The sequence below is a fragment of the Eriocheir sinensis genome, chromosome 48 (genome assembly GCF_024679095.1).
Source record: "Eriocheir sinensis breed Jianghai 21 chromosome 48, ASM2467909v1, whole genome shotgun sequence".
Lineage (NCBI taxonomy): Eukaryota > Metazoa > Arthropoda > Malacostraca > Decapoda > Varunidae > Eriocheir > Eriocheir sinensis.
Genome location: NC_066556.1, coordinates 6,312,872 through 6,334,755, shown reverse-complemented (window position 1 = coordinate 6,334,755; position 21,884 = coordinate 6,312,872). Strand labels below are relative to the sequence as shown.

At 42.7% G+C, this 21,884-nt stretch overlaps 2 protein-coding genes across 4 annotated transcripts in view; one reads left to right on the top strand and one right to left on the bottom strand.

Annotated features, from left to right (window-relative positions):
- The window catches only part of LOC126981509 (aminopeptidase N-like), a 31,200-nt gene extending 26,407 nt beyond the window's left edge, over nucleotides 1-4,793 (top strand). Inside the window, exons 10-14 of the mRNA XM_050832615.1 lie at nucleotides 486-676; nucleotides 1,068-1,238; nucleotides 1,537-1,680; nucleotides 1,997-2,078; nucleotides 2,897-4,793. Of these exons, the coding sequence (XP_050688572.1) occupies nucleotides 486-676; nucleotides 1,068-1,238; nucleotides 1,537-1,680; nucleotides 1,997-2,078; nucleotides 2,897-3,067 (759 nt within the window). The 3' untranslated portion in view covers nucleotides 3,068-4,793. The remainder of the gene's footprint in view (nucleotides 1-485; nucleotides 677-1,067; nucleotides 1,239-1,536; nucleotides 1,681-1,996; nucleotides 2,079-2,896) is intronic.
- A 230-nt stretch (nucleotides 4,794-5,023) lies between these two features.
- LOC126981510 (poly [ADP-ribose] polymerase 2-like) lies at nucleotides 5,024-21,884 on the bottom strand. 3 transcript variants are annotated; one of them, XM_050832619.1, is made up of 11 exons: nucleotides 21,731-21,884; nucleotides 15,821-16,347; nucleotides 14,989-15,739; nucleotides 11,530-11,657; nucleotides 10,424-10,596; nucleotides 9,237-9,381; nucleotides 8,734-8,978; nucleotides 7,567-7,783; nucleotides 6,780-7,004; nucleotides 6,170-6,393; nucleotides 5,024-5,765 (listed from the first exon to the last, which is right to left on the bottom strand). In XM_050832619.1, exons 1-11 carry the CDS (start codon nucleotides 21,735-21,737, stop codon nucleotides 5,612-5,614), a joined length of 2,796 nt encoding a protein of 931 aa, XP_050688576.1. In that variant the 5' UTR covers nucleotides 21,738-21,884; the 3' UTR covers nucleotides 5,024-5,611. The 3 variants fall into 3 exon arrangements, with proteins under 3 accessions (XP_050688576.1, XP_050688573.1, XP_050688575.1); XM_050832616.1 differs by having other exon boundaries at nucleotides 14,989-16,347; XM_050832618.1 differs by lacking the exon at nucleotides 21,731-21,884 and adding an exon at nucleotides 21,496-21,640 and having other exon boundaries at nucleotides 14,989-16,347.

The following is a 21,884-nucleotide window of genomic DNA, read 5'->3' as shown; positions in this document are numbered from 1 at the left end:
GTAGAAGCTTAAAATGCAGTAACTAAGGGAAAATTCTCCGTGTGCAAGGGAGACTAAAATAAAAGGAAGGAGGATAAAAAGATGGTTAAAATAGGGGATTACAGTAACCTCAAGGTGATTAAGTAGCAGATTTAAGGTTTTAGTCAAGGGGGGAAGCAACAAAGGATAAAAGGAAGGTTGAAATGCTGTAAATGAGATAGAATAATGTCCAGCTTGTGTGACGGAGGAACTCTGAAACTGCGAGACAGATGATAGATGTTAACAAAGAGCTGTAACAACCTTCACTACCACCACTACCACCACAATGAACTAATACCACCACACACCACCACAGTCAATTACCTAATACCATCACTACCACAATCATCTAAAATGACCATCACCACCACAGCCAATGACCCATTACCACCACCACAACCAATTACCTAATACCACTACCATCACCACAATGACCTAATACCACCCCCCCCCCTACCCCTCTCTAGGAGTACCTGCTCACCCTGCTCACTCCACTGTATGACTCCGTGGGCTTCGAGGACTCTGCTGCAGACCCCCACCTGGACCAGATCAAGAGGGTGAAGGTGCTCTACTGGGCGTGTCATCTGGGCCACCAAGACTGTGTGGATAAATCCGTCCGCCTTTACAAGAAGTGGATGAAGAAGCCCGAGAGCAAAAGGTGGGTGACTGATGCTGCCCGGCCACTCTTTCTCTGTGGATGATGAATATATAGACAAGTCTTTCTCACTAAACAGCTTGCCTACCTCACAAACTGGACTAGAAGAATGTACTGCAATACACACACACACACACACACACATCCTGGTCCTTATTTGTCACTTCTTTTATCTTGGACTCTTGCCTGATCATCCCCTGAAGGATGATGAACACTTAACCATTTTTCCGTCCTTGCAGCATGAAGGACGTGAAGAATGTAATACAACACCAACATACACACACATACACACACATGTATCCTGATCCTAATTTGTCACTTCTTTTATCTTGGAAACTTGCCTCATTGTCCCTTGAAGGACAAAAAAGACTTCACCATCTTTCCCTCCTTGCAGTATCATCTCCCCGAACCTGAAGGACGTGGTGTACTGCACGGCCATAGGGAAGGGTGGGGAGATGGAGTGGGAGTTTGCCTGGAAGCAGTACCTCGCCTCCAATGTGGCCTCGGAGAAAAGCAAACTACTGAAGGCTCTCGGATGCTCCAAAAAGATCTGGATGCTCTCCAGGTAAGCTGAAAAGCTCTTGATTCTTTAAAAAGGTCTAAATCCTCTGATTATAAGCTCTCTGGATAATCCAATATAAGCCACTGGGGTTGCAGTCCCATTACTACATACCCTGATCAATCAATCCATCAATGAAAACCATAAACACAAAATGATTCATCACAGAAGTGACCTCCAAAAGATGATTAACCACCGAAAGAATACATCGCAGTAACGTCTTACAGAATACATCCCGGTATCCACTAAGTTATGTCGAAGTAAAATATGCACAAAGTGACAAACCAAACCATTGTTATTCCAGGTACTTGGAGATGGCCTTCACCAGCGACAGCGGCATCAGGAAGCAGGACTCGCGCCAAGTGTTTCAGTCGGTGGCTGAAAACAGTGTGGGACGGGACTTGGCCTGGATCTTCCTTAGGGACCAGTGGCTCAACATGACAGAGTAGTGAGTGGAACAAGCCAACAGTGTACTCAGTCGGGGAGGAAGATCTTTTAGCTTTACTATAAGGCTTGTTGATATTATTGATATATTTCTATAGCTTTCTGACATTAAATTCCCCCAAGAGGAATAACCACAGGAGGAGTCAATTGACTTTTCCACTCTCTTTATCTTTGTGAATTTTGCATTATTCGGAGTTAATCCAAAGTATAATCAAAATTCGTTCCTAATGAGCATTTGTAGGTGTGGGCCCTAGAATACATGGAGGATGACAATGCTCTGCAGGTATTATTAAAGCAACTAACTTTCTCTTCCCTTCCAGCTTGGGCAGCGGCCTCTTCACCCTCCCTTACCTCATAAAATCATCAACAGAGGCTATGAACAAGGAATTGCAACTGGAAGAGGTAACTGAAGAAACTTTCTTATGCAACAATCCTTACTGATGAATTATAAACCAGTTGTCATGTCTCATTTCCACTACAATGATTCAGACAAATCTGCCTTACTTTTAACTAAACCCCATCAAACAACTTACAAATTTAATTAATTTCACTTTTACAAATGAATAATCCTGTGTCTTTTCCATTCTACCTATTTACATAAGTTTCAAACCCTGTTCCCTTTAGAGATTTACCTTAACCCGGTAGCAGCGACGGCCCAAATTTGTGGCTTTACCGTGTAGTAGCGACGGGCCAAATTTGTGCCATGATTTTAACCCCCCAAAAATAGATGATACATAAACTGATCACAAATACTTTGATATATATTATGAAATAGTTTGTGTGAGTGATGATTTTTCTCATTTTTCTCGCTTAGAGGGGCCATTAAGAAATATGATCCCTGCAGCTACCAGGTTAAAAGGGTGGCCACACCAACACTCCACAGTTCTGATATCCATACACACATTTTGCTACATCCCCATCTCCACCTGCCCCCACTCTCCCATACTCATGAGTCCTATCAACCCATCCAACCAAACATTCACTCAATAACCCCTTCCCTTTCTATTCAATCAACACAAAATCTGGAAGATCTTGCATTTCTACACATTCATCACATACCCAAACCACCTCATTGTGTAACAATTCACCCAGTCCACCACTCTGCACACATTTTCCTACATTATCAACTTATGCCCAAACCATCTTACATATCCCCTATAGAGAATCACCATCAAATACATATTTACAAACTGTGATAAATATATTTCCTTCTTTTACAGCTCAAGTTGTTCCAGTCAACCCATGAAGGCAAGTTAGGGACTGCCAAACGTGCTATGTCTCAGGCTGTTGAGAGGACAGCCAACAATATCGCTTGGATGAAAAACAACTACAATGTGATTGTGAAGTGGCTGCGGAACAATGGATACTCATCCAAGCTTCAGGGTGCTTAACTGCATGTGTGTGTGTGTGTGTGTGTGTGTGTGTGTGTGTGTGTGTGTGTATATGTGTGTGTGTGTGTGTGTGTGTATGTATCCTTTCACCTTTCTACAATTTTAAATTTTGAATGAGAATTTTTATCTGTAGATAACTTTACTTAGTTTCTCTTCCTCCTAATGATAGCTTTTAATTTGGTTGGTCTGACTGAAAATCCCTAAGGGAACATTAGTTTCAAAATTTTATTATTTCTTCAACAATCACGGAGCACACCAAACTTGTAGCCTTCTGGTCATTTTAGTGACTTTTCCCACTTGAGTATTCTCCTTGTGTTGTATTACATCAACCTTTTTTTCTTATGCTACACATCAGACTGATGACTTACTGCTGAAACTCCTTTTTTATAACTGCCCTTTTAAAAGGCACTTTTAATGTTCAATTTTGTGAAAATACTATTTTTTTAAACACTGCTTGAGATAACACATTTTGAAGACATACTTGTACAATACCATTGTCCTGTACACCAGTGTAGTACTTATTACCTACAGTCCAGCACAAATGTTTCTGTAGATGACAATTTTTATTTGTGAATGTAGGTTTGGAAATAACATGTATATATTATATTCAGTGATAATATATCTGGTGGCCATTTCTGGGAGATGCAAATGTTTGCATTTGTTTAGGAAACAAGTAGCAGGAGAAAGGAAAGTAACTGGGCACGATGTAAGCATTGATCAATATAACAAAAGGAAGATAAAGGTTGACACAACCAATTGAACCCATGAAGGAATCTTGGTAATGGCCCAGTTGTATGTAAGCAAAAAGCTAGTTTGGCACGCCACAAGCTAGACAGATAAAGGGTGAGAGGATGGAATTTTAAATAAGAAACAAAAATGGATTACCAAAGGTCAAAAGGCTATGCAATTGAGATGTACAAGAGAGTTGTGAAATACAGAAGTCATGTGAAGAGCAACAAGGAAAGCATGCTGAGCTGAGCTAGTATGGTTATAATGAAGAGACGGAGGAGACACAGCTGGTGATTAACTTTGGCAGTGAAGTTGGTGGTGAGGACAGGTGGGATCTGGAAACAGCCAAGAGAAGTAGAAATACATGGTGAGTGCATATGAATTAAAAATGAAAAACAAAATAACTGGTAATAGAATTGATGACTGAAAGGGTGGAATAGAAGCAGTTTGTAAGGCAGAATGGATGGTGTAGTGAATGATCAACGAAGCACACACTTTTAGCCTATAAACCACCACTGCATCAGACCTTTGTGGGCTATGAGACACCACTTGGTGCAGGACAGGGGTGCTCTGAACCATTGTGAGGGTCTGAAGTGAAGTGGCACCCACTTCACTGAGCAATCTGTTCTTCTCAAACTTGTCTTCTATTATTTCTTGCCACTCTGATTTTTATTTACTTCAAACAAAGGCCACTTTGACTTCCCACTTTGGCTGCAGGAAGTGGGGAAGTGATGAATTTTTTGTACAAAACTATATTTATAAAATAAAGTGTACAGTTGATCCAAAAAGTAAACTCAACTCATACCTCTAAACTGGCTAATCAATTTTCTTTTTACAAGGAAGTGTGGCTGAGGAATGTTCAGAGAATTGTCAACATCAACATTTCAACGCCTAATGGCTGCCATTTTTATGTTCATAAGTTTAGCTCATCAACTATGTGACAAGATATTTGCTGTGTTTGTATATAAGATCAATAAAGTGATATCCAGACATAGTACTTACTGTTGTTTTTTCTAAGTCCAAGTAATAAGGTGCATTCTGTGGCAGGCTAAATTGAAATGCTGAACAATTCTGTAAGGCAGATGATCCCTACACAAAAGCCATATTACGACAGCCGGCAACTTCACAAAATAATCTATGCTGAGGTTATACCAACACCGGCTTTGTGTCTCAACAACCCCGTGTACCTGACTCCAATGACAGTCTTTATGGGAGGAAACTGCAGAGTAGATTTAACTGTAAAACTTTATTCAAAGGCATATCACAAACTAAAATACATTGTTCTTCAAACCTCATATCACAGATGACTACTGTCCTTATCACAAAAACAAAATAATCACTTGTAGCACAAAAAATCAGCCATCTTGGATCAAAGTGGGCACATTCCAGTAATAGTACTAACTGTTTCAATACCAATCACTTGTGGCAGCATTCTGGACAGTCTCTACAATGCATTATGTAAGAAATACTGATGTTTGTCTTGTCCCTCTAGAAACAGACTGCTCACACTTGTAATACATATCAATACTCCTTGCAGCCTCTCAGAAGCATGTTTCTGAAGGCATGACAAGCTTCTCTTTGTCTTACACTACTAGAGTATACTCAGGTTAAGCTTCCATTGCAGATCAATACATATATACTCAAAGACTATCAAAAACTCATTACTGAGGAAAAAGACCTAGTAATGCAAAGGGCAACAGTTGCAAAAAGTGCCTCTCACAAACACATTCCTTTCAAGTTTCTCTCACATACACATCTTCTAAAAGACTAAAACATACTCCTGTTGCTGCTCCTCAGGGAACAAGGCAGAGCAAGCTACTTAAAATTGAACTTTACCTTAAGGAGGAACCGTGTACGGACTTGGGCTGGATCATAGACAATGTATTCATTGTAGAGGAGACTGTAGTTCATGTTGTTCTTTGCCACATTTTGCACCCCTGGTCCCATGGGCACAACAGTCCCATCAGACCTATGGAAAAAAGTTGTCATTTTTATCATCCTCACTATAAACCCTTTGCCCATATATGCAAAGCAGGAGGAATGCTCCACACAAGAAGAAACCAAGAAGAAAGAAAGCTCAACACAGTCCATCCAAATGACGTAACACACTTACAACCTTCAAGACCAAGTACAAGTGATTCCAATCATTTGCATTGTAGTCATCGGTAACCCTATTTTCAAGAGGTTTAATGGAAAGTCAAATTAGTCATGTGACCATTTTAACATATATTCTGGACAAAAATAACCATAGGGTGGGCAATCACAACTCTATTAAAATAATGGATATGCCATACTGACATATGCTAAGTTAAATATTTTCACACACACAAGTATATAGATTAAAGAATGTGCAAAAAAACGCATATTACTTACAGTTTGGTGAAGTTCTCAGGCTGTGGAGCCGTCCTGCCACAACCCTTGACAGAGTGGAATCCTTTTGGGATGTTATCGGCATTGTAATCTGCCTGAAGGAGTTCATTGCTCTCTCCCAGCGCCACCTCCGAGAGCAGAAGGAAACCAACATTTTTGCTTGCATTGGCCCAGCAGTAGTTGGCACTCTTGCTGGCCATGTCAGCAAAGTAGATTCCTTTTCCAAACTGACAGGAGTAAGGGAGAGTTTGTCAATAAAAAGCTCTGGAAGCCTCATCACCTTAACCTTATTATCATAAAGAATAACAATTAACATCCCCTGAGAAGGTCTATGCACAAACAAGACTGCTATGTATCCTTACAACTCAACCCTTAGTAATGGTGCAACTCTTTGCCCTTCCAATAAATCCCTCTTCACAACAGTATTCCTACTTAACAAGATGCAATACAACATTAAGACTTTCAATTCAGATCATCTGAAAATCAAAAGAATGTAAGAATATTTTTTACCAAACCACTGAATATGAAAAAGGAAATATATATCAGCAATAAAAAGATAAGCTCAGCCCACACAGTCTCATTAGTTCCCTCCACACACACTCTCCTTACTGACCATGTAGCCAGTGACGGGGGCCTCCGGGGGGGCAATACGCAGGCCCTGGCTGAGGATGCCGGCCCAGTTGGACATGCGTGAGCCATGCCACAGCAACATGCGGTTACCCACATCCTTGAAGCGCTGGTGCTCACTCTCCTTGCGACAAGCCAGCACCTCCAGCAGCTCCAAGCTGTACTGGCAGTGGGTCCTGGCATGCGTTGTCTTCATGTATTTCTCAAGTATCTGTTAGTGGGTTTTTTACATGAGTGGCATCCATATATATAATTCAACCTATTAATTTAAAAGCTACAGAAATAAAAATTCATCCTATCCCTATCAACTCTCAGCTAAGTCATGTACAAGAAATCCAGCCTTTTCAGAGTAAATAAGCTGGGCATGAGAATAAACTCAATAAATATATAGTGTACATTCAGTAATACTCAAAATATTTGTTACCAATCAGCAGAAAAACATCACCTACATCACATTTACATTATATCTCAACAATTTTCCCGGGCTGGTGCCACGAAAACACAACAGATTCCTTGATCTAAACACAACAAAAATATATTTTGCTATCTTTTATCTGAGCAATGAAATATATTTCCTACACAGATTACATTCACTGGGTTACTGTAACTATAACTGTACAGATAAGCTGGTCTACCTTCTCCCCTTAAGTGTATCAGCATTAAATAATGGATGTGATCATAGAATTCCTGCAGATGAATGCATCGGAGTGGTGACAAGTGGGAGAAGGCAATGGAGTTATCCTTACTAGATAAAATATAACAGAGCACAGTACCTTGTATTCCTCTGAATCCTTCTCAAGTGGCGTCAGGTCACACTTGAGGCTGCGGTAATGCTGGTCAGTTGGGTGAGTGTTCACATCAATGGGCTGATCTAGTACACTGAGAGCAGCCTGGATGTCACCCAGAGCCTCAAGGAGTGCCACCTTCTCTCGGATCTCAGTCTTGGTGCGGATGAGGGGAGGAACCTTCATTCCAAAGTAGTGTGGCACCCTGCAAAGGTTTGTCAATGCTACTTTCAGCTGCATTCATGGAGTTTTTACATCCCTCTGCTTGTCAACTACCAACTATACAAGCTGAGAAAGATATGTATCAGCACACTGGGCTAAAAACCTGTGGACATGGGTCTGATCCCAGTCCAGGGCAGTCAGTAACCAGCTCACCCATCAGTTCATCCACCTTCTTGGGCTTGTTGCCCTGTGTCCCAGGGTAGTGAGTTCTTACCCACCACAGGGTCAAGGGTTAATGAGACAAATGAGCACTGTAGCTATGTACCCAACTTTACCTGTACCTTTAGTCAGACTCAGCTATAAGTCCATTTGGGCGGGGCCCGCTCAGGGAAACAGCTGCACTGCCAAACCTAGCCTTAATTAATGGAATAAGGACAGCCATCACCTCCTCTTCCAGCACATTGTAAACAAGTTCTCTCTCCTGTCTGTGGAGCACACAAGAGTGCACTGGAGCCCAACCCAAACAGACACCACATTTGAGTTGGACTATCAAAAAATTCAAAAATAAAGTAAATAAACTGATTTCTGATGAGATTTCCCTCAACTGAGATTCCCAGAAATTAATTGGGTGTTAGAGCAAACCAAAGTTAACAACCATCAACTACACCAACCCGGCTTGAAAGAGTGCTGGGGAGCTGTGGAATATGGCCTTTTCTCCACACTCTTGCACATGGTACTCAAATCCATTAAAAAATATAGAAATGTAATATATGGCCTTTTTCTTCACACTCTTGCACATAGTAGGTCTACTCATATCCACTAAACATTATAAAATGTAATGGTCATTTTAAAGATTAATTAGCATTCTTTTTTAATGCTTTTTTTATAGCCCAACCCAGTTTTCTAGAGTATACTCTACCATGATAGAAAATTAATTGGAACAGTGGATATGAATTTGCAAAAATACCCTGAGTGCTCATGGATGCTCCTCACCTGGTGTAGAAATCATTACAAGCTTGTAGCAAGTCCTTCATTGCAAACTTGTCACTCTCCACGAGGTCATCAATGCGCTTGAGGGCCAGGTAGCCAGCCTTGATCTGGTCACGGGTCAGCTTGCCGAGCGGTGCCTTGTTGGCATCATACTTCATCTCCACCACGGCCTCCTCCATGCATTTGATGTCACAGATCAGCTCAATGATGGCCCTCACCCTGGGATGCAGCTGGCACTCTACGGCAGCCTGAAACACACAGAGGGAGGCTGCATCTACTTTCAAATGATCTTAGTGTAGGAAACATGAGCACAGGTGATAATAATGATGATTACAAAGATACTCTCCCTATAGTTTTCATAATACAATTCCACAAACCCTAAATATAGAAGATCCGGAAAAGGGTATTCAAGTATAACTGATGATGCTTCAGGACACAAGTCAATAAAATATGGGCCAATAATAAATCAATGGCCCAAACTCAGCCACAGTCCCTTCGGTACTTACTTTCTCCTTGGCCTTTTTTACGATAGCAGCCGAGTCCGGAGTATCTTTTCCTTTAGAATAATCCATCTTCAGTAAGTCATACTTGCCAGGGACCTTCTCAAACATGAACCTCAGATCCCAATCATTCTTTGTTTTATCACTAAATCTGAAGCAGTAAAAAACACACCAGATAGTTACCTCATGTTAAAATATGAATTTCTATTACTTAAATTTTATGACTGACTCACTATTTGTGAAAAAAATTAAATGGCTTACTGGTGTGCATGCAAATATATGCATGTGTGCATAGCACGTGCACACACACACACACACACAGGAGGATCTGAATGTAGTGAGTGAGTGGAGCAACAAATGGGAAATGGAATTCAATGCAAACAAATGTCACATATTGAGGAAGGGAAAAGGTAAAAATAGACCCCTGAAACAATATAAAATGGGTGAAAGAGACATCAGTGTGGTTAAGGAAGAGAAAGACCTGGGAGTGACAATTCAGGATCCTTTGACACCAGAAAACACAAACAGGATATTTGGTGATACATATAGACTATTGCAAAATGTTAGATTTGCATTCCACTATATAGATATAGATATGATGACAAAGATAATAAAGGCAATAATTAGACTAAAGTTAGAACATGCAGCAGTGGTATGGTCCCCACACACAAAAAAAAGGATGTAAAGAAACTGGAAAGGATTCAGAGAATTGCAACAAAAATGGCTCCTTAACTCTCAAATCTGCCATATGACGAAAGATTGGAATGCATGAGCCTGCCAACTTTGGATCAGAGAAGAGAAAGGGAAGACTTGATAATGTTGTAAACGTTGATGAGTAGTATGGATAAGGTAGATAGAGAAGACTTGATGGAGAGAGAGCAAAGGAGAGAACTGAGAGGACAAAACAAGACCCTGAGAAAGGGAACATGCTTGAGAGGCAAAAGGAAGTACAGCTTTCCTCATAGAAGTGTGGATATGTGGAACAGTTTGGAAGAGGAAGTAGTGGAGGCGAAGAGTGTCCACCAAATGAAAGAAAGATTGGATGAAAGTAGACAAGGAAACAGGACTACCCAAGGTGGCTCAGGCCCTGTATGCAACAAATAGGTAAAACAAATACACACACACACACACACACACACACTACACTAACACATACAAGCATGCATGCACATGCACACGAAAAAAGGACTCACTTCTTCTCAAATATGCCCTTGGCTTTGTCAAGGTTTGAGCCACACGGGACAAGGCTTGTTTGGCCGTTGGCCCCAACACGGCCCCAACGCATCCATACTGAGTATGTCTTACTGGAGTCATCCTCCAAAAGCTGGATGAGGTAAAACTTGTTGTTGTTGAACTGGATGTTGGTCTGAGGGACAAGGAAACAGCCATGTGACAAAATTGACCAGTATGACAACATGTGAAAATTAGCATAGACATAAACAAGCATAAATAAATTAATTTCATTATTAGTAAACAAACTCACTAAATGTCAACAGAGTAACCACACAGCATCACTCAGGGGGTTATTAAGAATTCCTCATCTGGTGTGGCATGATGCAGCATATTTACTGCAAGGGTGATGAATATTTCCAACTACTAAATTGGATATTTAGTATTTCAATATTACCATAAAAAAAAATTAAACTTACATGTATACCCTGCTTTTCTTGTACAGCAATGGTTTTATGCCTCCAAATATATTAAAACCCCACACTTAACCCCTTGACTGCAGATTTCCTACAAGACATCACCAAGCTACAGGAATGGAATGAAAAGTGGCTGCTAAAATTCAATGAAGAAAAATGTAGTCATGCACCTTGGGAGGGGATATCCAGCACACCAATACCACATGGGAAACACTCTGCACTATCAACCACAGAGGCAGAAAAAGACCTGGGAGTATGTTACCAGGCTACCAGTGAAAGCCAAATCCCTGCCAATCGAAGCGGATGGGTTAAATAACACGAACAAAAAATTTGATTTACTCATAAGAAATAAATTAAAATATTGAGATAAAAAGTGGTTTATGGATGGCAGGGGAATTTCGAAGGGAGGAGACCAACTGGTAGACCAAAGAAGACCTGGAGACAGTTTGTGGAGGAAGGCATGTAAGGAATGAACATCAGGGAGAGTGTACGATTGTCAAGAGGGGGAGAAACTCATAACCCATCCAACCCGGTATGAAGAAAAAAAATAGTTCAATAAGACGAAGGGCATTTGGTGAATAAGCCACTTCCAGGAGCTGCCATGTGTAGGCCATCTGACCTCTTATCCTTGTGCACCACCCTAACCCACAAACCTGATTCAACATACAGTCCCAGATGACGTCATCCTCCTCATCCTCCTCATACACATGGGAATGCTGGGCAATGGGGCAATGGGCATCCACGGCAGCCCGCCCCTTCACCACCACCTTCCGCTCAACACCTGCAACACAAAACATCAGGTCTGGCAACACAAATCCCACATCCTGGTGTTCCTTGTAAAGTTGTAGTCAACACAATCCTTGGTTTTTTTGTAAGGACTGAAATGATAGTGTTCACCTTTTAGTTCAGAGAGAGTGGCACTATATGAATGTTTTTCCTAGATGTGTATTTTTCCACTCAAGTGCTTTGTTAATAATAATTATTATTTGTTGTTCTGTCAACTAACTGTATTCTTAAACATTACCATACCCTCATTATCTTCATCTTCAGACCCCATTTTAAACTTTTCTACAAGTTCCTTCATTATTTAAGTTTTTCTTATTCCTTAAGGGGCTATTACAATGGGCAAATTTTCTGTGGATCTTCAATCATAAAATCGTGGATTTTTGTCTACGTGGACACACTACCATCGTCTTATCCTATCACATTTGCCTCACACTCTCTCAGCGTACCGTGGTCTTGACCAACACATTTTCACGTGTGGCTGACGTCCCTGTTCACATCCCCGTTTTCACTCAAAGTGACGTTGCTTTGGCTCTAGCGACATTCTACAGAAGCAACAGAAAAAAAAAATGTGGAGGCAGCAATGGCTAACAAGAAGAGAGGAGCCCAGTGAAGTGACGCAGCTGATGCAAGAACTACGTCTAGAAGACGAAGAAGGCTACAGGCAGTGGATGAGTCAGCAAGGACCAATTTTATGAAATATTGAGCCTTGTGCAACCATCTATAGCCAAGAAAGACACAAGGCTTAGGAAACCATTGTCTGCTCTTCCTTCTGTGCAGTTTTTTTTGCATACAATTCATGCCTGGGATCCCACAAAGCTGGCTTGTCCCGTAATTTCTCAATTAAAGTGGCCTCAGAGGCCTTGGTCCAGGTAACAACACTCATAGCTGTGCAAATGTAGGGACAGTAGGGTGTAGCTCCCTCTTCTTCTAGTTTCTTGTTATTGCTGCTGATGATGATGGTGAGTAATACCGTCGTCCTTTGGTGAAATCTACCATAGCTTTGAAAGATCGTGGACACGTCAGAAAACCACGGAAATCGTAGTTTGACTGAAGATCCATGAAAAATTTGCCCAGTGTAATAGCCCCTTTAGCAGGACTTATCTAAAACTGAAGATTGTTAAGGTATTCACTATCTACCTTTAATTTTTGTTACCGATTCCAATTTCCTAAATACTTCCAAGCATGCTGTGATTCATTTTTCTGATGTACTACTCTAGTACTTTTCTTAACTGGAATTTTCTCATAATGAATTATGGTTCCAGTGCTGCCTCAACATATATCCCTTAACACTTTTATATACAGTCCATCTCTGCCCTGCCTCACGAGTGTATGCATAAATAATAAAAATGCATCAAATGCCTTCTCATACATAATATGACTCATGCAAAGAAGCATATTGTACACAGCTTATTTTTCAACAACCTGTGGATCAACTTGAGCTGAAAGTTTTTAAAACAGGAACAAACCTCTTAACACAGATAGGGATAGAGAGAAAGAGAAGTGATGCAAAGCTTATCAGGCTGGTATGGAAAGGCTATGCAGAGAGGGTAAGAGAATAAAGACAGGCTATTAGAACACATGGAGTCTGCAAGCTGCAAACAACAGTAGCTCCTGTGAGCGAAAATAGAGGGAAGTATGAATACCCCATGCTTAACCCCTTCAACACGAGGATGCATATACTGCGTCATTGTGTGCCCCGTACCACATCCGAGGACGCGCATGCTGTGTCCTGGCTTGCTTTAGCCAATATAAGAGTTATTTTATTTCTATATGTATGCTTACATCTAAAAATTATCAATTAATTTGTTTCTGTATGTGCACCATTTAATTCTGCATGTTTTCATATATAATACATGATGATTATGTTGAGTTTATGGCTGAAAACTTGTCATATTCAACAGCGACATTTGAAATTTGGCAACCGCGGCGATCCCGGATACAGCACAGGGCACTGTTTTGGCCCAGACGTAGCGAGTTTCTTTATGTGCACCATTTAATTCTGCATGTTTTCATATATAATACATGATAATTATGTTGAGTTTATGGCTGAAAACTTGTTATATTCAATAACGACATATGAAATTTGGCACGCGCGGCGATCTCGGATACGGCGCGGGGCACTGTTTTGGCCCAGCCGTAGTGAAGGGGTTAATAGTAAAGAGAATAATACTGACACTTTGTGGGGACAAAGGGAAGCTAAAGCACAAAGTTTTGGACAGTTGAGGTGCCCTATCTGAAATTTTCATAAACATCCTCAATTTCCATTTACCATGAAATGTAACCCTCCAGTGTTGCAGTTTCTATATCCAAGTAATAATTGAGGTTACTTTTCAGTTGCAGACTTGGGCTGTCAGCAAAAACCCAAAATCTCATTTACTTAAGACTGATGAATGGATAGCCAATATTTATATGGGTAACTAATAGTAACAGACAGCCTTGGGTTCAGAGGTAAGTTATATTCATTCTCTACAAGTTCATGTATGAAAGGAGTCAAGTGCAAAAGCCAAGCAGACTTGCATATGGTCCCTGCTTCTCCTTTATTACAACTGCAAGCTGTTATTTACAAGTTGTGGTTTGTTAGGCATTAAAGCATAGAGAAATACAATTCATTTAACAAGAGCAGATAAGTTCCTGAACTCTAGACTTAGTAAAAACAAGGTAAAAATATATGCAAATTATGGATATAGAATTAACAGTCAATTAGTCTCCATATTTTACCTCACATACATCCGAGCTATGGCATCCTGATGAGCAGAGAATAATTTGTTTCATAACAAAGGTAAAGGTAAGGTTTGGGGCATCCACTAAGCTACACATGGCCACAGTGTTCATATCCATTTCATTGGCACTCAGGCAGGACACAGGGCAAGTGTGTGACATCTCGATTACCCATTTCAGCCTTGAAAGAGAATGAACAACTGGGTGCTGACTGCCCATAGCCCTTACTGAACCAGGGCACACAGATTCATAGTACCTAGATATACTAACCACTACACCATGGAGGAACTTTCATAATAAAATGGTCTAATAGTAGGCAATCTAGGTTGTTAAAAAGATTTAAAGAAACTATTGTTGCAAAGCAATTTTATAAAATTTTCAATCAAAGACTTCTGAACAAAATACTATTGATGTAATAAAAAATTGGGAATGTAGAGCATTTTTTGTGTGGTACATGCCAAAAAAAATCAATAATGTAGTTTTTTTGGTGTAAGTACATGCCAAGAATGACTATAGGTTAGGGAGGGTATTGATAAAGGGTTACACTCACTGCCCAGGAGTTAGCAAAAGGTACTAAGAAGCTTAATATTCTTCATCTGAAATCCCACCTGTCTTAACTCCAGATTTGTTGGGCACATTACTGGTGTCAGTATTCTCTTTTCCCTCAACTGGTGGGGTATTCTTACTGACTGCCTGCTTCCTGGGTGCCTTGGGTTTAGCTTTCCCACCTGGGGCCTTGGCAGTTCCAGCAGCCTTCTTTTTGCTGCCCGTCGCTGAAGATGGAGACGATTCATCTTCCTCATCATCCTTCTGAGGGACGACAAACGTTGCATTGTCCATTACTTTGTTCGTTGCCTTCTTCCTTGGTTTTGCAACTGCTGCTCTTTTCCTTCCCTTCTGGACTGGTGGTGTGTCTTCCTCCTCATCCTCATCCTGGTTCTGCTTTGGTTTGGGAGGTGCTCTCTTTCTCACCTGCTTAATTTGTGGGGGGGGGTCTTCCTCCTCCTCCTCCTCATCCTGTACCTTTTGTTTTGGTTTGGCAGCTGCTCTTTTTCTCCCCTGCTTAATTTGTGGGGGTGTATCTACATCCTCATCCTCATCCTGGACCTTCTGCTTTGGTTTGGGAGGTGCTCTCTTCCTTCCTGGCTTACTTTGTGGGGGGATGTCTTCCTCCTCCTCCTCCTCATCTTGTACCTTTCGTTTTGGTTTGGCAGCTGCTCTCTTCCTTCCCTGCTTAACTTGTGGTGGTGTGTCTGCATCCTCATCCTCATCCTGGACCTTCTGCTTTGGTTTGGGAGGTGCTCTCTTCCTTCCTGGCTTACTTCGTGGTGGTGTGTCTTCTTCTTCTTCATCATGGACCTCCTGTTTTGGTTTGGCAGCTGCTCTCTTCCTTCCCTGCTTAACTTGAGGGGGGGTGTCTTCGTCCTCTTCATCATGGACCTCCTGCTTTGGTTTAGCAGCTGCTCTCTTCCTTCCCTGCTTAACTTGAGGGGGGGTGTCTTCTTCCTCTTCATCATGGACCTCCTCCTTTGGTTTAGCAGCTGCCCTTTTCCTTACCATTCTAATTTGTGATGTTGTCTCTTTCTCTGCTTCATCCTGTACAACCTTCTTTGGTTTGGCAGCTGCTCCTCTTCCTCTCTTAATTAGAGGTGGTGCCTCCTCCTCTCCCTCCGACTCAGTCTCCAACTTCAACTTAAACTCTTCATCCTCCTCCTTTGGCTTCATGACCTTTTTGGCAACTGATGGATCTTCTTCCTCCTGGCTCTCTTCTGTCTCTTCCTCCACCTGTTCTTCCTTAACATTTAATGGCTCCTCTTTGTTCTTCCCATCAGCTGCCTTGGCTGTCACCTGGCTCCCATCATCTCCCTGATCCTCAGTGGCTTCTTTCACATCTTCCTTACTGACCACAGGCTCCTCCACCTCTGCTTCTGGCACAGTATCCTTCATCGCCCCACGTTTGCGTCTTCCTGAAATGGATAGTTTTAACATTAATAAATATTTTCTGAACTGCTTAAAAAAAGAGAGCCAAGGCCCCAAAAATTAAACAATGATACATGTTGCATAAATAAACAATGGAAAAAACACACACACCCACGCACTTGAAATAGGCTGCCCTTCCCCCCCATCCTCAGCCCCACCACTCTGTCCTCCACCCCCCCAAGCACCATCGCCCCAACCTTCCCACAGATCTGTCAGTCCCTCATTCCCCATCCATCTTCTTATACTCGTTTCATGTATGAATTTAATTTTGAAATGTATCCATATTTTTTTTCTTTTTACGTCTACGCCTATTGCACCGGTAGGCTTGCTTGAGGGGCCTGGATGGTGTTCGGCCCCAGCCCGTCATGGCGCAGGCAAGTGTTTATAGTGGCGCCATCTTCTCACACTTTCAGACTAACGGCTGCCAAAGCTAAATAAAGCATTTTTTTTATATTATGATTATTATTATAAGGCCTATTCCTATTTTTATTATTATTATTATTATTATTAGACCTACGCATGCAAGCGCACACACACACACACACACACACACACACACAGATGCTCCAATAGCTCAGTCGGTTAAAGAACTACGCTGCAGGACAACCAACCCCCTCTTCTAGTCAGGAGGAATGGTACCGGACTGCCATGCAGCAGTCAAGACCACATGCAACCTGCGGATCATGGCCTCACCCCCAGCTTTGAGCAGCTCCACACTGTTATAGGTGCCAGGTGTCTTTCCACCCCTCAACTTTGCCATAGCCTCTCTGACTTCAACCAGAAGGTAGACTTTCATCAATGGGTGGATCAGCATTCACCACCTGCAACCCAGCAACTGGAAGCTGCCCACGTGGAGGGTCTGCCACGTACAGCTGCTCAAAGTACTTAGCCCAACAAGCCATCTGTCCATCCATGTCCAACACGAGGCAGTGATCAGCTGTTCGGATAGTGCTCACCTGAGAGGGAGACTTGGAGCGGAGCTTCTTCAGGGCTCAGTAAGTGGGTCAGAGTTCATTCGCATTTAAATGGCCCTCGACTTCCTCAGCGAGACCCTTGACATACCCTCCTTGTCTCTCCTCAGGAGAGCTTTAGTCCTACGTAACAGAGCCTTTTATTGGTCCCGATTCCCAGCAAGTCTGGCAGTGCGACTCTCCTCAATATTCTCCAGCGTCTCCACCTAGGCAAAGTCACTCTTAAAGTGAAACCAAATTGTCGAGTCCGTTTGGGCATAGGATCCTGCGGATCCATTTCTCCCCTCTGCTCTGCCACACAGTCCAACACCTATCTCTTCCTCTCATATGTAAGGTAAAGGTAACATATGATAGGAAAAAATAGGTGTTGGGACTGTGTGGCAGAGCAGAGGGGAGAAATGGACCCGCGGGAGCCTCTGACCAAACGGACTTGACAATTTGGTTGGACTATAGATCTCAGGCGCTCTTCAATTCACTCCTTGGCAGCTCGCAGTCTCACATTTGAAGGTATCCCACAGTTCAACAGGGTCCTCCAGGGTGCTGAGCACATCGAACCGATTTGAGACTGTCACTGCATACTCCTGAGCACGTGCCAGGTCCTTCAGCCACTCAAGATGGAGCACACCAGTGTTGCATCTTGAGATACTTCTTGACCTGACATGAAGCTTGAGTGTTGCAACAAGAAGCCTATGGTCAGGTGCAAGGAACTCAGCACTCCGGTAAACCCTGCAGTTCTGAAGGATCCTCCAACGAGTACTTATGAGTATGTGGTCAATCTCCTTAGCAACCCCTCCAGCATCGCTATACCAAGTCCAGCAGTGCAGTTCTGGTCTCTGGTACCAAGAACCCGCAATTCTCAACATTCTGGATTGTGCAAAATTCAGGAGGGCTGTTGATGTTCCTGGTACCAGAACCATGGAGACCAACACACAGCTCGTAGCCAATCCTGTCAGTGCCAGTAGTAGCATTGAAGTCGCCCAGGACAATGAGTGTGTCCCAGGGAGGGCACTGGTCTAATACAGAGTCGAGTTTTGCGTAGGAAACCTCCATCTCTTCAGTTTCATGCATCTCGGTAGGAGCGTACACTGCAACAAGACACATGAAGCCCAGTGTGTGCTTCAGCCTCACTCACATTATACGCTCATCAATCAGAGTAACCTCAACCACAAATGGAGGCAGTTGGCTGGAGATGCCCACAGCTACCCTCTTGACGTGGAAGCCATCGCTCATGCCGGACCAGTAGAAGGTGTCCCCCCCTTACTGATCTCACCACTGCCAGACTTCATTGTCTCAGAGAGTGCCACTATGTCCACCCTCAGCCTTCTGAGCAGCCTCTGCACCACCCCGGCCACCCCCAAAACAAAAAGAGGGGCTAGGGGGCCCTTCCTCCTTCGAGGTGCAGGGGTCCCATAGGCTTTGCCCTGCACCCGTCACTGACGGCTGGCTCCCTGGATGCAGATGTATAATGGAAGCCTGCAGCGCGGTCGGGGCCCCCAGCAAGACCAGATTGGGGTCATGGCTCATGCCCCGACTTCGACCTCTACTTTTTTATTTGTTTTTGGCTTAGGCTAATTTTTAGTGGGGGGAGGGGGTGCAAACTCCTCCCCCCAACCAGCCCAGATCAGGGGCTGACCTGACTGCTCACCATAGGGCAGGGACACAGGACCCCCAGAAGGATTAATCCCCCGGTTACCCAAAGAAAGAAGCATGAACAGCAGAGAGAGGGGAAAGACAGCTCAGGGAGGTTGAGGACGCTGCATTTCTCATTCAGAGACCAGCCCCTACCCTACTCGTGATCAGGCCATGGGGAAATACACATACATAAGTACAGGGTAGTAAATCCTCAGTTATCTGCATTAGTTGTCAAATCCATTGCAGATAAATGGAGAATCCATAAATATTTACAAACCTCATAGAAGCATATTGAAAGGTCCTCTCAACAATTTTGCATATACTATACTATAGGCCTACCTGTTAACCTGTCAAAACACCTTACAATACCTAACCTTTATAAACAGCCAGATTGGAACTTATTAACTTACAGTGGTGTAGCAATGTTAATTAAGCATGTCACAAGGTAAGGTAGGAAGTATAAAAATGAATGCTGAAATCAAGAGCCATAAAACTATATTAATAAATTATTAGGAAACGCTACAGCCTACCACTGCCATGGACAGTGGGACAGAGCAAGTGATATGGCTGGAGATCAGATCAATGGCTTTGCTTCTTTCTTCATGCTGCTAGGGGGCTTCGTGGTGCAGTGGTTAGCATACTCGGCTCATAACCGAGAAAGCCCTGGTTCGATTCCCGGGTGGAGTGGAAAAATTTGGGCAGCTTCTCCGATACCCTACGCCCCTGTCCACCCAGCAGTGAATGGGTACCAGGTATTAATCGGGGGTTGTGTCCCGTCTCCTGGGATCTGTTCCCTTCTCCTATAATTCCTTCCCCTCCTGTCTCTCTCCGGCATTGACCACAGAAGTTGCGCCGACTAAAAGAAACTTTCCAACTTTCTTCATGCTGCTGAAACATGCACTACTAGATGCTATTTGTTAAGTATCTAGAATTACACCCAAATCACTCCAGTGGTTAAGTTAGATTTTTTGGTAATTGTGGAGATTGACTCCGCACCTCCAAAATATGATATTAAGCCTCCATAGTAGGGGAGAGCGGTGATGATTCAGACAGTGGGATGGTCCGGCCATCGCATTTATTGTAAAGTGTATGGGAGTGAGTGCCGCGAGATTTTGTGTGAAGGTGCAAAACTTTGTTGCCTTGGCCCACATGGGACAACCACGCCCTCAGAGCTATTCTTTTCGATGCAAGTCCGATTTTGTTTTTTACATCTCGTATGTAATATTTTCAGGGTATATCATAAGCTCTCACTTCAAAAACATGGCAAGTAGCGAAATGTAAATTATTTCGGTGACGCAGCGATGCACGGCAAAGGTACTGCCATATAACACGATCACCCAGCTCTCGTGATGATTCGGACAGTTGATTTTTTCATGATTTTTATTAAATTTATATCAATTTAAACACTTTAAGTGTTGCAACAGTTATAAAATGGTTAATTTGTTTGATTTATATTCAGATCTTATGCTTGTGTGAAGAGAAGGAAGCCATAATACCAAAATTTTTGAGATATTTCTTATGGTTCTTTTTTTTTCCTATAAATATTGAGATGATACTTTTGAGGTTATACAAATGTCTTGTAGTAGAAATATATATTCTTGTTTATCAGCCAATCACACTTAAGTTATATTAATATTATGGCGAGTATTATGAGTGTCCGTACCATCCCACCTCCCTGGCCGAACCATCACCACGGGTGGGGATGGTTCAGACGATTTAGAAACTTGTGTTTCATCACCTACATCTGAAAACTGGAAATAGCTACAGGTGTCATATTAGCAGCCTAAAGAGACAAATGATGGAGGAACATTTTGAGATCAACAAAATTACACTACTTAAACTTTTCTAAAAATATTTTTTCTAAAAAGTGGACGAATCATCACCGCTCTCCCCTAAAGTTGAGGGATGAAATACATGTCCCTCAACTATAATATGAAGGCGCAAGTACTTAAAAGTAAAGAAAAAGGCCTAATCCCCTTCCCCTAACTCCTACTCCAACCAAACTTTACATAACCTAACCTCCTAACCAGGGGGGACCCCCCCACATGTATGATGCGCCATCCCCACTGCTACTGGGTTAAAAATAAAAATGAATCAAGAAAACATGTCAGCCATCAGAATGAGTTAGGCAGGATCCTGTAGTTACCAAAATTATTGTCCCTTCTCTTCAGCACCTTGAACGAAGGAAGCCCCCCAACCTTCACCTCCAATAAAAAAAAATATATATATAAAATAAAACTCTTGGGGCCTCCAACAGTTGGGAGCCCTAGCCGTCCTAGCCGATGCTTTGTTCCCACAGGCATGGCGCGCTCATCAAGAGGCAGGCAGGTGGGCAGGTGACAAACCCATTAGAAGATACATCCCATAGCTACACCAGCCCTTTGCTGGGTTGACTGGTCTTACTGAAGTACTGATATCTCGTCTTCTACTTGATCAACCGCTCTTCTGCTGCCACACAAGCTTTCCTCAATCCACCAGAAATCAATGGGAGAGTGCCGTGACCAACACAACCTTCAACTTAACATTCTTTACCCTTTATTGATACATTTCTTTCACAGCATCTTCGTGAAAGGCTTCCCACGTGTCACAGCACCAAGAATCTTCCCGAGGGTTGCGGAAAACCTAACAAGCGGCCATGAATCCACCGCCATTGGTATCCATCACTGAATAAACATGAGCTTCCACTTACAACAGCCTACATGACACCCTCCAGCGCCTCGCCCTCACCTGCAGGAAGAGAATAAAGACACCTCCATGCAACACTCACCTGCCATGGCCGTTCTGCACACTTGGGAGCCGCGAAATTAATGAGAGCACGCACCGGTTTTGACTGGAACACACAACAGCTGATTCCTTGTTCCCGCCTCCCTCAGTCCACCGTTGCCAGATTATCGTACTCAGAGCCGCGCATTTAACGGTTT

What these genes read in the sequence shown, in the direction of transcription:
- LOC126981510 (XM_050832616.1), bottom strand. An exon ending in GGGACTGTATGTTGAATCAG is followed by an intron (nt 10,597 to 11,529) that starts GTTTGTGGGTTA and finishes CTTGTCCCTCAG; the next exon opens with ACCAACATCCAGTTCAACAA. An exon ending in AAGGGCATATTTGAGAAGAA is followed by an intron (nt 9,382 to 10,423) that starts GTGAGTCCTTTT and finishes TTACTGCTTCAG; the next exon opens with ATTTAGTGATAAAACAAAGA.